At 49.4% G+C, this 14,275-nt stretch overlaps 2 protein-coding genes across 6 annotated transcripts in view; one reads left to right on the plus strand and one right to left on the minus strand.

The window, feature by feature from the left end:
- The window catches only part of KIF5A (kinesin family member 5A), a 27,985-nt gene extending 23,497 nt beyond the window's left edge, over positions 1 to 4,488 (minus strand). Inside the window, exon 1 of one of the 2 annotated variants that reach the window (XM_007467662.1) lies at positions 4,099 to 4,455. In XM_007467662.1, coding sequence (XP_007467724.1) covers positions 4,099 to 4,227 — 129 coding nt within the window. In that variant the 5' untranslated portion in view covers positions 4,228 to 4,455. Of the gene's footprint in view, positions 1 to 4,098 lie in introns of both variants that reach the window. The other variant, XM_007467661.1, reaches the window with a different exon arrangement.
- A 2,441-nt stretch (positions 4,489 to 6,929) lies between these two features.
- The window catches only part of DCTN2 (dynactin subunit 2), a 15,031-nt gene continuing 7,685 nt past the window's right edge, over positions 6,930 to 14,275 (plus strand). Inside the window, exons 1-4 of one of the 4 annotated variants that reach the window (XM_007467663.1) lie at positions 6,930 to 7,235; positions 8,134 to 8,202; positions 11,403 to 11,411; positions 13,938 to 13,943. In XM_007467663.1, the coding sequence (XP_007467725.1) occupies positions 7,200 to 7,235; positions 8,134 to 8,202; positions 11,403 to 11,411; positions 13,938 to 13,943 (120 nt within the window). In that variant the 5' untranslated portion in view covers positions 6,930 to 7,199. Of the gene's footprint in view, positions 7,236 to 8,133; positions 8,203 to 8,802; positions 8,809 to 11,402; positions 11,412 to 13,937; positions 13,944 to 14,275 lie in introns of all 4 variants that reach the window. The other 3 variants (XM_007467664.1, XM_007467666.1, XM_007467665.1) reach the window with 3 other exon arrangements.

The raw sequence follows: 14,275 nt of genomic DNA on the forward strand, positions 1-14,275 counted from the left end.
GCGGCATGTGGGATCTTCCCGGACCGGGGCACGAACCCGTGTCCCCTGCATCGGCAGGCAGACGCTCAACCACTGCGCCACCAGGGAAGCCCACACCTAACTCTTATTGGGAGTTTATTATGTGCCTGTCACTGTGCTAAGCAGTTTATGTGCATTATCTCATTTAATGCTCACAGCAATCTAGGAAGTAGGTACTATTATTATTACATTTTATAGATGCAAAAACTGAGGTTCAGAGAGGTAAGGTAGCTTTCCCAAAGTCAAACAGTTGAGAAATGGTAGAGCAAGGTTTCAAACCCAAGCAATCTGATTCCAGACCCACACTGCCAAAGTGATCCCAGAACTGACATGCCAACACTGCGTCAGATCCTTGTCGTGGCTTTTCCTTCCCCTACCCCACCCACCCCCCTCCATGTGGGTATTTCTCCAAATGTTTCTGGACAGAGCTAAAGCCCTTCATCACTCCTTTTTGGCAACCTCAACCCCTTTTTCAGAAGAATGCAGTTCTCCCACCCATCCTCTCCAAGGAGCCTTCCTCACCATCTCTACCTCCAGGTAATAATCCAAGACTCTGTGACTCAGTACAGCGTCAGGGACTAGAAGACTGTTAGGTTAGAAACACTCAGGGAGACCCTCCACCTTCAAGGAATGCCTCTGAGCTCCACTATGTCTCCACCCACAGCAGTCTAAGCGCTCCTCAGTGCCTATTCCAGAGGGCTTCTCTTCAGAGTCCCCCAACCCAGGACTCTGTTCTCCTCTGACCCACTCCGAGCTACCTTGCCTCCTGTTCAACTGTGTTTCCCAGCACTTTCTGGAGTTTTCCACTGTGTGTGCTGACTAAAGCTAATGGGAGGGCCTAAGATCAGGGGTCCAAAGGCGACCAACATTTTCAACCTTTGCTAAAGCACTTGGTAGAGGCTGAACTTCAGAGCACCAGGACTGATTTCCATAGTGACACCCCTGGGGATTGTTGCCATGGTAATGCTGGAGAGACACTGGCCACAGTGAACATTACCTCCCCTCTCCATTTTCCTTTATAGACTCGCCCAAGGCTAAGGGGAGACTACTCCCTCTCTTCAGACATCAAAGGAATCCTGAGCCACCTCAAACAATACTGACCCTGTTCCAATAATCCTGCCGGTCCCAACCTGGCTTTTCCAAATGAGGTACTTGGTGACCCTGCTTTTCTGCCTCCTTAAAAACCCACTTAACCATCAGGAGACCTAAGGGAGGTAAAATGTGGTAGACACTTGAATGAGGGAGGGAGGGAGGGAGGGAGGGAAGGAGAGGGACAGAGGAAGTTGGGGGGAGGGGGCAGAGAGGCTATGTGTTTCCCTGCTGTCATCCCTCCAGTGTCTGGTATAGATGCAACAGCTCAGACAGCAGGCACTCTGCCCACCAAGACCAAGGCAGAGAGACACTTAAATGGGTCCACTTAAAAAGTCACAGTGGATTCTGAGTGACCCAAAGAGCAAAACAAGGTACATAGCACACAAAGACAGTGACCCAGACACCCTTCTACTATGACTCAGGCCATTAACTTGGGCAAAGCTCCATCCCCCAGATTCCTGGGAGAAGTCATGGGGGGGGGGTGTGGATAAGGCTCACAGAGCTGTCTTCCCAGCTTATTCTCCTACACTTTGCCAAGCAGAAAAAGCCCACGAATATTAGGGACTCTGTAGCCCAGAGCTAGCCGCAGTGCAGAGAGGAGAGCCATCAGAGAAAGGAGCAGGGGTTGGGCTTGGAGAGATTAGCCTCTCCCACCTTCATCCTTCCCTCACCTTCCCAGACATCCTGAAGCTGCTTGCTCCATGAATTCCTCAGTTTCCCACAAACTGGTCCCCAAAGGGAGCTAGAGGAAGAGAGAAGAAAGGGAATGGGAGATTTCTTTCCCTTGTTGGGACCCTCAAGGCACTCCTCAAAATCACTTCTCCTATAGCCCTCATCCTCCGGAATGAGGAATGAATAGAAAGGCTGGGAAGGCAAGCTCCAAGGATGCTGCCTGAGACAAAATGGCCCCCCCATAAGCACTTATCTTGGCAGGAGATATTGACAGGAAGGGCTATGGCAAGGGAAGATACAGAGCGAGACAAAGGTACAGCCCTGCAAACATCAGGCAAAACAGATAAGGAAGGAACAGCTGTGGAGTAAGATAGAATCTGAATTGGCAGGGGGCCCTGGGCCTCTCTTCATCTCTCCTCCCTCCCAACTTCCACCATGTCTCTCCTGTTTAGCTGGGCAAATCGGACAGATCAACACAACTCCTCCCAACATCACCCCATGCCCTGCGCCCACCGTGCCAGGATGGATGGCCCAGAGAGCCTAAAGGAGTTGATTCAGATTCACCTAAAAAACCCAGAGCAAGGAAGCTAGCCTTAAAAGTGGAAGCCTTTTGTGGATTTGTTCCTCCATAACTACCTTTCTCCTATTTCTCAGCCTTTATGTCTCAGGGGGTCCTCAAGCTCTAACTCTCACAGCTAACGCCCACTGTCCAGACTATTCAGAGAAGAGGCCCCGAGGGTTGATCCGGGCATTATTTTAGCCTGGCCAGACTGACCAGACTGCAAGGTCTAACGTCCCTGAGACAAAGAGAAGCAGGGGCCCTCTCTATGTGGCAAACACACACATACATAAGCGCACACACAGGGCGAAAGCACCCATTTGAGTCCATAGTGTGGGTGAGAGAGCCTGGTGACGGACTAGGGCCCTTAGGGACAGGACATGTAAGCAAGTCTCTTCCTAAGGCATGTTTACTCAAAGTCCCAATCTCACTGATTCAGAACGCCCAGGCTCCCTCCCTTTTTTTCCCTTCATTTTTTTAACAAGCATGCCCTGTGCCAAGCACTGTGGATCAAAGACACATAAGAAGTGCCCCTGACCTTGAGGATGGTCCTTATATGGGCCTCTCCCTTCTCAAACTGGCTACAGTTTCCTGGCCCAGCACCCCTTAAGCCCGACTCCCTATTGGACTGAACCCCAGATCTTTTCACCCCATAGCCTGACAGTCCCAACCAATCTAGGAAAGGAGGGGTAGGTGAGGAATTCCCTAGGAATTCCCTTGGAGCCATCACAGATAAAAGTCCAGAACAGAAAACCGTGGAGGCAATGTGATACAGAAGGAAAGACGTGAGCTTTGGAGTCACAGATTTAGGTTCAGATCCGTGAATTAACAGTGTGACCTTGAGAAAGTCATTCAACTTCTTTGGGCCTCGATGTCCTCATCTGTAAAGTGGAAATATTAATACCTTCTTCAGAGTGTTGTTTTGAAGATTAAATAATATATGTAGGGTAACAAGCACACAGTAAATACTCGTTCTCCTTCTTAACAAGGTCTCTTCCATGGGTAGGGGCTGTCATGATGAGGTAGAGGAGATGGCTTGCTACTTTTTATTGGATCATCAAGAGAAAGGATGAATACGCAACTACTTGTTAGGATCTCAGGGTTTGGTTATTTTTATTTGTTAGGGTGAGTTGGGGGGTCTGAAATCCTCCTCCGACTGTATCTGGGAGGGAAAGGCAGACATTTCCTTAGGACCCAGAGGCTCCCCCACCAAACTGGGTGTGGCACCAACATATTTCTTTCTCTGAAAACCCTTCATCAGACCTGTGCCCTCCCCCCAAGTCCAGGCTGTAACTACTTCGGGGAATGATGGAGGCCTTGATCCTAGAGTCCGCAGAGACCCTGGACTGCCCACCTCTCATTTAGCCCATCCACTAGTCTCCCCCTTCCTGGGAGGTGGGGGTAGAGATCTGAGCCAATAACAAAGGGAAGATGCGCTTTCCCTAGGGAAGAAGGAAAACATCAGAAAAACATGGGCCTGGCTCTAGGGGTGGGGACGCTGCAGAGCGCAGCAAAGGGGAATCCGGTCCCCTGATCGCGGGAAAGTAGCCCCCTCTCGCTCTGCAGAGACTCGGCCGCCGGCCTGGCCAGGCCACACCCAGCCATCCTGATGCAGGGAGAGGAGGGGCTGCGGCGAAAAGGATGGAGGATGAGCGGTGGAGAGAGGGCGCAGAGACAGGCAGGGGCTGAGGCTCGGCAGGGGAAAAGATTCAGCCTCCCGCCCCCTCTCCGAAATTCCCTCCAGGGGCGGCACTCACCCCAATAACGACGCTGTCGTCCCCTTGGAAAATGGGGATGAACTTGTCCCCCCGCAGAATCTCGGCCTGGTTTAGGGGCCGAAATCGGCAGAGCACCTTGATGCTACATTCGTTGTTGGTCTCGGCCATGGTGGTCGCCGGTGTGGGGCTGGGGCACTTCTGCTGCTGCAGGGGTCGTATGTGCTCCGGAGGAGAGGGGCTCAGCTGAGGCCCAGGCGGGGGACAGGTGCTCGGTCTCTGGGGCTCAGAAAGGCGCGGCGGGCGCCTGGATGAAGGCTGGGGAACAGGGCCGAGGCGCGCTTCCTCGCTCCTGCGGCACCGGGATGCGGGAGACCTGGGCGTCTGGTCCTCTCTCGGCGCTCTGCTTCTCCGCCCCTTGCGCTGCAGCGCGGCGCTGCGGGCCTGGGCGGGGCGGCGATGGAGCAGCGGGGCGGGGCTTCCTTCGCTGGGGGCTGCCACTCCGCGGCGCCCACCGCCGAACCGCGGCGCCTCTGCTCTTTTCTCGCCTCCTCTCCCCACCCCTAACCCTCGGAAATTATTTGGTCCTCACCCCTTCCCCACCCCAGTCACTCACTGCGTCCCACCCCCTGCATCCCAGACCCATCTGTCCCTCGCTTGGACTCCACCCCCCTGGAAGGGCTAAGGGATCCGAGGTGGGCCTGTCTACTGTCCGGGGAAGAGAGTCAATAGTGCTTATACCTCCTTTATTCCAAGGCATCCTTCACCCCCATCACAATCCTCTCTCCAAATTGGGAGCACACCTCTCCTCCCCTTTCCCACAACCCTCGCGAAGATTCCCAGCCCACCACTCAGCCTTCAAGAGCAGCTGCCTGTACCCCTATGGAGGTGGGTGTCCAGGTCCCATTTTTTCAGAGAGGAGGGTCAAGGGATGTCTGGGTCTTCCCTTCCCCTTCTACATCCAAAGGCGCACTCTACTCTCTCCCCAACACACACAATAGGTCCCCAGTTGGAAGGAAGAAAAACTTCTATTCTGGCCTATCAGAATTCAAAAGCAGGTAAAATTCTTATTTTTGCCTCATAGGTTGGGGCTGGGATGGAGGTGGGCAAGAGTAATTTTGCAAGAGAAAGGGAGTCAGAAAGCAGTGATGGAGGGGTGATGATGGCGGTGGGTAAGGCCAGAGGGGATTTGAGAAAGGACCTCTAGAGCAGACATCTGCATTTGGGCTTCAGGCAGGTTTAGGCACCTACGTGAGTGTTTCCTGTCTCAGTACTGTTGGACAGAGTCCCAACACACCAGCCCCTTTCTCAGGCCCTTCTTCTGTTTCTCTCCCTTCCCAGGGAAAAAAAAGGCCAAGGCTAGAGATTCTGTGTCCTTCCTCCCCTCAGGTCAGACTCCTGCTGCAGCCCCTGGACAGAATCACCTAGAAACTGGCCAGATTGATTTTTCTCCACGTCACAGGGCCTCTGCTGGCCAACAGAGTTAGACTGCAGGAGTTGAGGCTCTAGGCCAAGGGGAGGAGCAGGGTGATGGGAGAAGAAGGGAGGAGGGGATGGAGGTTCTGCCTAGCAATTGCCTGGTAAGTGTCTAGGGTCACTTAGATATTATACTATGAGGCAAGGAGGAGAGAAAGATGGCCTGGCCAGACAAGACCTAACCACTCGGAAGGCAGCTGAAGGGGTCTCCAAGTTGGACATATACCCCTAACTCACCTTGAATCTTAAGGAAACTGAAGGAAAAGGGTTCAGCATAAGAAGCTGGATGGGTAGGCAGTAGGACTATGGAGAAAGAGGCTTGGGGAGGAGCCAGGAGAGGACACATAGAATGACAATGAGTTCCTATAAACTCAGAAATATAGGCATCTCTTCAGTCACTTGGTCTGGCACTATTTCTAATTGTTGCAGCATCCTGCAAGCTCAGGAAATAGCCCAACCTCAGGCGCCCAAGCATTCCAGGATGGCATCCTTAGTGAAGGAGTTTCAAAATGCTAGTCCATAGAGGGTCACTGGTCAGAGAAAAAAGTTCATGTGTATGCATCCCTCCACCCAAAACCCACCACACAATGTGGAAAGTTTTTTTAATAAAGCTGGATTTGTTGTTTCAAAGGACTTTTATTCTGAGAGTACTGTATGTCCTTCCATACTTTTCTACTAAGTAATGATGGTAATAGTAGAGAGTAGGTTTTTTTTTTTTTAATGTACTTACTTGGCAAAATAAAAAGGTAGCAATACTATGCCTATCTTCAAAAAGGTTTTTTGTTGTTTTAATTGTACTGAACTGTGAAATTCAAAAGTCTGAAAACCATTAGTGAAGGGATTAAGAGCACAGAAGGTATACAGACAGACATGGTGCTACCAAGTGCCTATTCTATTTGAGGTAGAATTGCCAGATTTGAAGAACAAAAACAGGAAGCCCAGTTAACTTTGAATTTCAGATGAAACACTAATAATTTGTGTGTGTTAGTATGTCCCATACCGTATGGGACGTACTTATACTGAAAAGACTATTCGTTGTTTATCCGAAATTCACATTTAACTAGGTGCTCTGTATTTTACCTGACGGCCCTAACCTGAGAAGTTTACTTAACTTTCTCATTCCTAACATGACTAAATCTTTACTAAATTTTACTTGTTGTTATTGTTGTTTCGAAGCCCTGGCTGTGCCATAGCATGCCTAGTTGTGTTATTTTTACCTAGTCATTTAATTTCTGTGAGTCCAAATTTATTCATCTGAGAAACAGGAATTATAAAAGCTTTCACTGACTCGACGGAAAAACGAAAGAAAATAAGTCGTACGAGGTAACTCCCAAGGCGCGTTATTGTCCGTCACCCGCCCAAGCCGGATCGTCCAAGACTACATATCCCACAATCCTAGGCGAGGCTTCCCCGCCATTACGTCATTCCCAGGTCTTGTTCTCGCCAATCCCTGTCACCCCAGGGGTGTGGTAGTGGGTTGTTCTCGCGACTTTTGCTTCACCCTTCCCCTGTACTACTCCTGTCGCGAGACTTCCTCCTCCTCCGCCTCCTGCGCCGCTCCCTTTGCGGCCGCCTTATCCTGGACCCGGACCCAGCCTCTCCCCTACCCGAACACCGGCCCCGGCTCTACCGAGGCTCCGGTCCCCCAACCCCGCCTCGCCGCCGCCATGGCGGACCCTAAATACGCCGACCTTCCCGGCATTGTGAGTACACGGCCGGCCCTGGCTCCCCAAGACCGCGCTCCCGACCTCCTAAGGACCCCCAACAGACAGCAACCCGTGACCCTTCCCGCCTGAAACCCCTCCTCCGCCCCGAGGGCTCCCGCCGCTAGCTCCCCGACCGGCCGATGCACCCTCCGGACTCCTTCGATCCGACTGGGCTGGGCCGTGGGACGGCCTACAAGGCCCCTTTCCGGCAGTCGCCGGTTTCTCGGCTCAGAAATCATCTCCAGGCACTTAGCACTGTGCTCGAGTGCTTCTGCCATCCGTGTCAACACCACCCGTGTCTCCCCAAATCTTCCCATGAGCCCCCCAACCCCCTCCCGAGACACACATACCAGACCATTTGGTGATGGCCTTCACCCTGGCAAGAGTGAAGAGGTTACCGTGACAGAACCCCTCTTGTGCCAGATGGAGAACTATGTCCTCTGGGGAACCTCCTTCCCAAACCCCCCCGCACAGGCCGGCATGTACCCTCCCTTTGTGCTGCCCTGCCTGCATTCTCGGCGTGGGGGTTGGGATAGGACCTTGGGTACTAAGGTCCTGAGTCACTCTCAGCCCTTGTGCCAGTGTAGTGTGTACAGGGCCTAATGATAGCTCCTCTCCTCCTGACATGAGTGCCGAGGACCCGCCCCCCTTCAGATTCAGGGTAGCATCTTTGTCATCACTTAACATTCACCATTAACCATCAGATGTCCCCACTGTTATCCCCACCCCTCTGAGACATGGGAACTGACAGGCAGGTCACGGGGCACGTGAAAGAAGGGGCAGAATCGTGGCGTCACAGCCTGCTTTCTCTGTTAACTTGTTCAAATGGAGTGGGGTCAGGGGTGTTGGTGGATGCTGGGTAGTGAGGTTGGGTGGTCACTGCTTCTACCTGCAGGCCAGGAACGAGCCAGATGTTTATGAAACCAGCGACCTGCCTGAGGATGATCAAGCGGAGTTTGATGCGGTAAGACTGTGTGCTGCCTCAGGACTCCTCTGGACTCTGATCTCTCTCCCCCAGGCAGGCCCTTTCCCTTTTCTGGTGAGCCACAGCAATAAGCGGGTATGCCAACCCAGCCTGGGTGGTATGTATGTCGCAGGGCTTGCAAATGAGCAATGCCAGGAAGGAGAGTCAGGTCAGTGGAATTACAGCTAAGAGGCCTGGTACTTGGGCCTTTTAAATAAAGTTGAAATATCTTAAAACAGGTTGGGGGCTAGTGACTTAGTTAGGGCTCTGGGTACTAGTCCATGGTAATGAATCATGAATCCTGAGCACTTACAAACTGCTTGAGGTTAAGACCTAGGCCTTCTATTTCATAAAATATATTGCTCAGTACATGTTTGTTAGTGTCCTAACAAGAGCTAGACTTCGAAGTTTTGAGGAATACTCTTTTATGTGAATATACAGTATCCATTGGCCAAGGAGCAGGGAAATGAATTCGAGATTTTAGAAAGATAAGGAACCTGGTTAGAGCAAAGCATATTTGAGGAAGTACATAGATCTTTCATATCAGCAGAGGAGAGGCCCTGGTAGCGCTTTCAGATTCAAGAAGAACTCAAGAGGAAGGAATTAGTTATGGACACTTTTTAACCATAAGGGAAACCACTTAGCATTATTTATTGAATGTGTTCATTCTCTGTTGATTTTTGTGCAATGCAGAGGAAGAAGTGTCCCTGCCCTCAAAAATCACCCAGACTAATGGGGGAGTTAGGATACATGTAGGAAACATGAAAGAAAAAATTGAGTGAATGAAATCAACATAGTAACAATTCTATATGTAAGTGCCAAGAGGAGCAAAGATCTGTTAACATGTCTTATAGGATGTGTTTTAGGTTCTGTAATTTCCAAGGAGAGCTGGGCTAGGGTCACACTGATGGTGTGAGATCTCAATAAAGTTGTGACCAAGAGTCAGTGGGAACAGGCTCAGTATGTGTGTCTGTAAGTCCTGTGGTTATGTCTGTGGGGCTGGTCAGTTCTGGAGAATGCTGGTGGCTGGCTTACAATGTATGGCTTGGCGTACTCACTTATTCCTTATTTGATTTCCCCCATGTGGAAGTGGTTCCTACTTTGTGGGGAACACCTTCCCTGTCCCCTCTCAGAGTGGTGTGTTCCTTGTTGCTTCTGTACTTGCTGGCATGTCAGTCTGTCCCCCAAACTTGAGTATCTGGAGATAATGCAGATGTTGTCATTGCTCAGGACCTAGGTGTAGACCTATCACTCTAAGAGGTATCTTATTAGGGAGCAGTCTCTGACCTCAAAGGGCAGGAGTATGTATACCGAGGACTCCATTCTACTACCATAGTTCAGAGACTGTTCAACTCTGGCCTAGGCCTCTGCCTATAAAATATCAAGCCTTCATGGTGAGATAATGAGTGGAACTTTGTCCCTTTGTCGTTGGCTGTGATACAGACAGGTAATATAGCAGTCCCCTTTCCAAACAAAAAAATACATTGTAATTCTCCTTTTGAAGTTATGGGCTATCTCTTAATAAAAAGAACATGACCCTCATCCCAGGCATGGAAGAACTGAATGTGCATCCCTGATTGGCTGTTCCTCCCTGCTGAGCCTAAGCAGCCTATTTTGGTAGCATCTAGTGGGGTGGCTGATGGGGAGAGCACACCATAGGTGTTCATTTCCTGCAGCATGTAGCCCAGAATGCCAGTATAGAAGTATATAGGAACTGGATGGTAAATACAAGAGGAGCTAAGTTGCCTCCATCACCTAAGGCTCAGCTAAATGACCCTCCATCACTAGGGAGGAGTAAATGGGGTGGGGAGACCTTCAGCTACTTCAAGAGCCCTGGCGGGAGTGGGAGAGGCCTGAGATGTTTCCTGATGTCAGCTAATGTCTCTGGCCCCTGCATGTCCCTGTGGGCCTTAGGAGGGCAGCTTTCAGGAAGTCAGCTGAGTAACGGTTCTGCCACTGCTCTTAATACTGACGTATATGTGCAACTTGAGGAGCAGTGGGTTGTACTTAGACAATCCAGAAACCTCATTTCTGTGAGGCCTGGATTCTCACTAGCAGCCTGTCCCCTTCTCACTTACCTTCCCAAGACCTAGTACAGGTGACAGTGCACATCACCACTATTGTGGCTGAACCATGAGAGATTTCAGTCACCTTCTTCACTCCTGGCAAGAGCATGTTCTGCCTTAGTTTCCAGATTATTTTCAACTTTAATTTTATTAGTTTTTGAGGTAGGTAATATATGCACGTAGAACAAAAAGTGTCTCTTCCCACCGCTGCCTGCCACTGCTTAGTTCCATTCCCTGGAGACAACCAGTATGACCGGCTTCGTATGGAACCTTTCAGGGCGGTCTCCAGATTTTTATTTAAAGAAATAGTCAAGGGGTATTGACCCTCACTGTCTTTTCACTTCCTTTCTCATTGCTCCACTGTGGAAGAAATTGGGCTGCTGAAGGAAATAATATCCTATAATAGCCCCTAAAGATTGTAATTGCTAGTTTAACTTAAACATTAAAGTTTGCGATTCCCATAGTGGGGAGGATGGGGGAGGAAAGTAGTAGAAGGTTTTATTTTTGGTAAACATGATCCTGATTTTCCTGCTATCCCTTCAAAACAATTTTAGCAGGAACTAAAATATTCTAAAGTGAATGGGCCAGAAAACCGCACAGTCTAGCTCTTTCCTCCTCAATCTAGGAGGATCCCCTCTGCATTTCAGACACTTCTGGGTTGATTGGGGTGATGGGAATTTTGGAAACTTTTCTTAAAATGTCTTGTCAGGAAAGCTAATTCCCAATTGGAATTTCTTCCCCGCTGGGCCCACAGCCTACCTTTGGGTCTGTGTGGCATTCTGCTCATGGCTTTTGAACTGCCGGAACAAGGGGAGTAAATTTAGAAAACTCACTAGAAATAGGATTTAGTTCCTCCCTTTATGCTGTAACTATCCCTGATGCATGTGAAAGGGAAAAAGTGACCTAGCCTTAGTTTGGTGGGTCTGTGGCAGAGGCTTCAGTTCTCCAAAGGGTAGATAATGCTGAAAACTCCACCAGCCTGAGATGTGAAATAGTATATTCTTTTCCTTACAGTTTAGGATATCACAGAGTATGCTTGATTGTGTTCATTGACTATTGGCGCACTTGAACTTATCTGAGTTTTTCCTAATGCTTCCCCCATCCTCCCTCCTCACCACCTTGCCTGGACACTAGTTTGCACAAGTAAGACCATTCGATGCTTCTTCTCTGCATGTTTTTTTCACTTGCCATCTCGCATGCAATGCTCTGTCACTGTGCTATTGTTGCAGCTAATTGTTTTAAATTCTAATGCATCTCTAGCTGGTCACTAAGGGACCTGCTGGCCTCATGGTTAAAGATCCTTAATCAAGGTTTAGAAGCACAGCTATGATTCATGGATCATTGTCTCTTCCCCTTGTGAGATGTGCAGAATACAACTGTCCAATGGAGGATGGGATAGAAACATGGAGACTAAGAATGCTTCTGGACATAAGGCATTTAAGAGCTGGAGTTGGAAGGGGGTTGCCTTTCTCCTCCACAGACTGAAATGGAGTTAAGAGAAAGGGAGTGACTTTTAGCCATTCTGGACAAGGGTGGAGAACAAGGGGGACAGCAACAGTCCTCACTTCTTGACTGTTTGTGGATTATACCTGGTAAAAACCTCATTTTAATATTCCCCTATGCTAAGCCTTTAGAGAAAAGTAAATGGGATAGGAAAGGGGTGTTATATATATTTTTAAGGTACTAGCTTGGGTTCTTTGTGCTTTCGTGAGTCTTTCTGTTTCTGTACCCTTCCTTTAGAAATGGTTGGATGGTCAGCACTATGTTGGTCCATCCTGGACAGTTTTATTCTACAGCACTATCCATCTTCCTTGTCATTATGGTTCCGAAGTGTCCCTGGCTGCGGTGTTGGCACAGAGCCTAACAGGCTCAGAGAGCAGCAGTGACCTCTTCCCATGTCTGATCTGGAACCTCAGGTCTTGCCCTCTGAGGCATAGCCACTTAGCCAAACAACCCTGGGGCGTCTGGGAGGTTATTAGTGAGAGGGACTGAGAGTCCTGTACCAGGTAAACTGGTACCTGGGATCAGGGCACTTAGAATTTTCTAATCAAGTTGGCTGGTGTAATAGGTTCCCATGCTGACTATTACTACTCCAGGTTACAGAAATTATCCCTAAAATCTCATTTCCCAACCCACGCATAGGTCAGACCTGGAGGTGGTGTATACTATTTACAAACAAATATACCACTTTTCCTTTTTTTGATTTTCTTTCCTCCCCCATTGTGCTTGTTCCTCATGATTTGAACTTGAACTTAGGGCCCATTGTCCTCTCTTTTTCCTTGAGTTTTTCTCAAGCTGGTTTTAGCTTGGTGAGGCAAGTAAGAGAAAGGTATAGTGTGCGTGCCTCCCCTTGTGTGTTTGCATGTGTGCACCTGTGAGTGCTTACACCCACTCTGCAGAGACATCCCAGCCTAGACCACAGGACCTGGATCCACCTCTACCCTGAGCTGAAAGAGGAGTCTCGGCTGGGCTGGACTCTGGCATGAGACAGGGGAATGGCGAGGTTGAAGTTCAGATGTATCTAGCTGAAATCTCTGGGAGAGGATGCAGTTGTTTTTGTCCCATCATGTGTTTTCATATACATATAACCATCCTCGACTTCCCACACTTCTGTCTGCCCATCAGTAGAGATCCTGGAAAGGCTGTGTATACAGCTGAATTTCCTCTCCTGGTAGTTCTTTACCAGTCTTGCCTGGAAGTGGAGCCTTGTCTACGTGGCCTGGACTAAAATACAGCCTCTTTGAGATACTCTCACCTTTCCCCCTTGTGTACCCTCCAACCCCTGTGAACCTTGTGAACAGAGGGTTGAAGAAATATGTTCTGCACATGTCTGGTAGCTGTGAATCTTGGTGTCTTTTGGACTCTTTGTGCTAGCACATCATGGCAGAATTGCTCTGGATCCCTCAGAGCTGTAGGGTGAGTTCCCAACCACTCAAGATGGATGTAAATACACCAGACTACGCAAGGGACCAGGATTTGCCCTGCCTCTCCTCTGGCAACAGAGAATGAGGATGGGGCTTCAATTAGGTACTTCGGATTTCCTTAAACTCACCATTTGTACCTGACATATTTTGTTCTGCTTAACATAAAGTCATATCAAACCACCCACATGAGCACCCTCATTATGACTGAGAGCAGCAGTGCCTAATTCTTCAAAACTAGAGAAACCGAGAGATAAGAACACTTGAGCCATGAACTCCCCCTTGAGAATCATGGACCTTCAATCAGCTACAGGTTCTCAGAATATCTTTACAGCCTCTGCTTCACATTCTGCCATTTCTACAGCTTCCCCTCCATCTCAGCCTTCTCTCCCCCCACTTTCCTCTTCCATGCCACCAGCTTGCAACATCTAACTACTAGTTCTCAGATGATCCTGAATTGCTGCTGTTAATGGCAAAGCTTCATGACATCCTCACCACCAGAGAGGAAAGGGTCCCAAGCTCTTCTTTCTCTTGGGGTATGTGGTGACCCCAGCTGAAATTTCTTGGCCCCAAAATTTTGCTAGGCTCCCCTGGGCCCTGTGGTGCAGTATGTTTGAAGACTATCATGTAGTGCATGTGACAATTTGCTAATAACAATTTTGTCTTTTTTTTCCCTCCCTCACCCCCATGTCCCCACTCCCTTTCCTTTTAACTCTTTTGATTTTCTCACCTCTGGGGAAACCACAAGGAGCTGGTAAGAAGCCTGACCTTTCATGTGCTTTTTAACGGGGTGTGCTATGATGGGCAGTTGTTTCTCTGTCCTTTTATCTCTACTAAATCTTTTGTCCCTCTATTCAGCCCCAGCCCCAGCTGACCTTTTCCCATCTCACAAATCACTGTAATGACACTACCTCCAGCCCATGCCCCCAGATCTCCGAGACACTGGCGGAGTAGGTGCCACCGGAGGGCTAAAGTATGCTGTCGACCTGAGTCTCCGGGGCCACACCCTCGGAGAGGCTCCAAGAGGATGCCAGCGTCAGGCAGCCCTTCTGACTCAGGATGTGCTCCTGCAGCAGGGATAGTGAG

Source organism: Lipotes vexillifer, unplaced genomic scaffold (genome assembly GCF_000442215.2).
Source record: "Lipotes vexillifer unplaced genomic scaffold, Lipotes_vexillifer_v1.1 scaffold387, whole genome shotgun sequence".
Classification (NCBI taxonomy): Eukaryota; Metazoa; Chordata; class Mammalia; order Artiodactyla; family Lipotidae; genus Lipotes; species Lipotes vexillifer.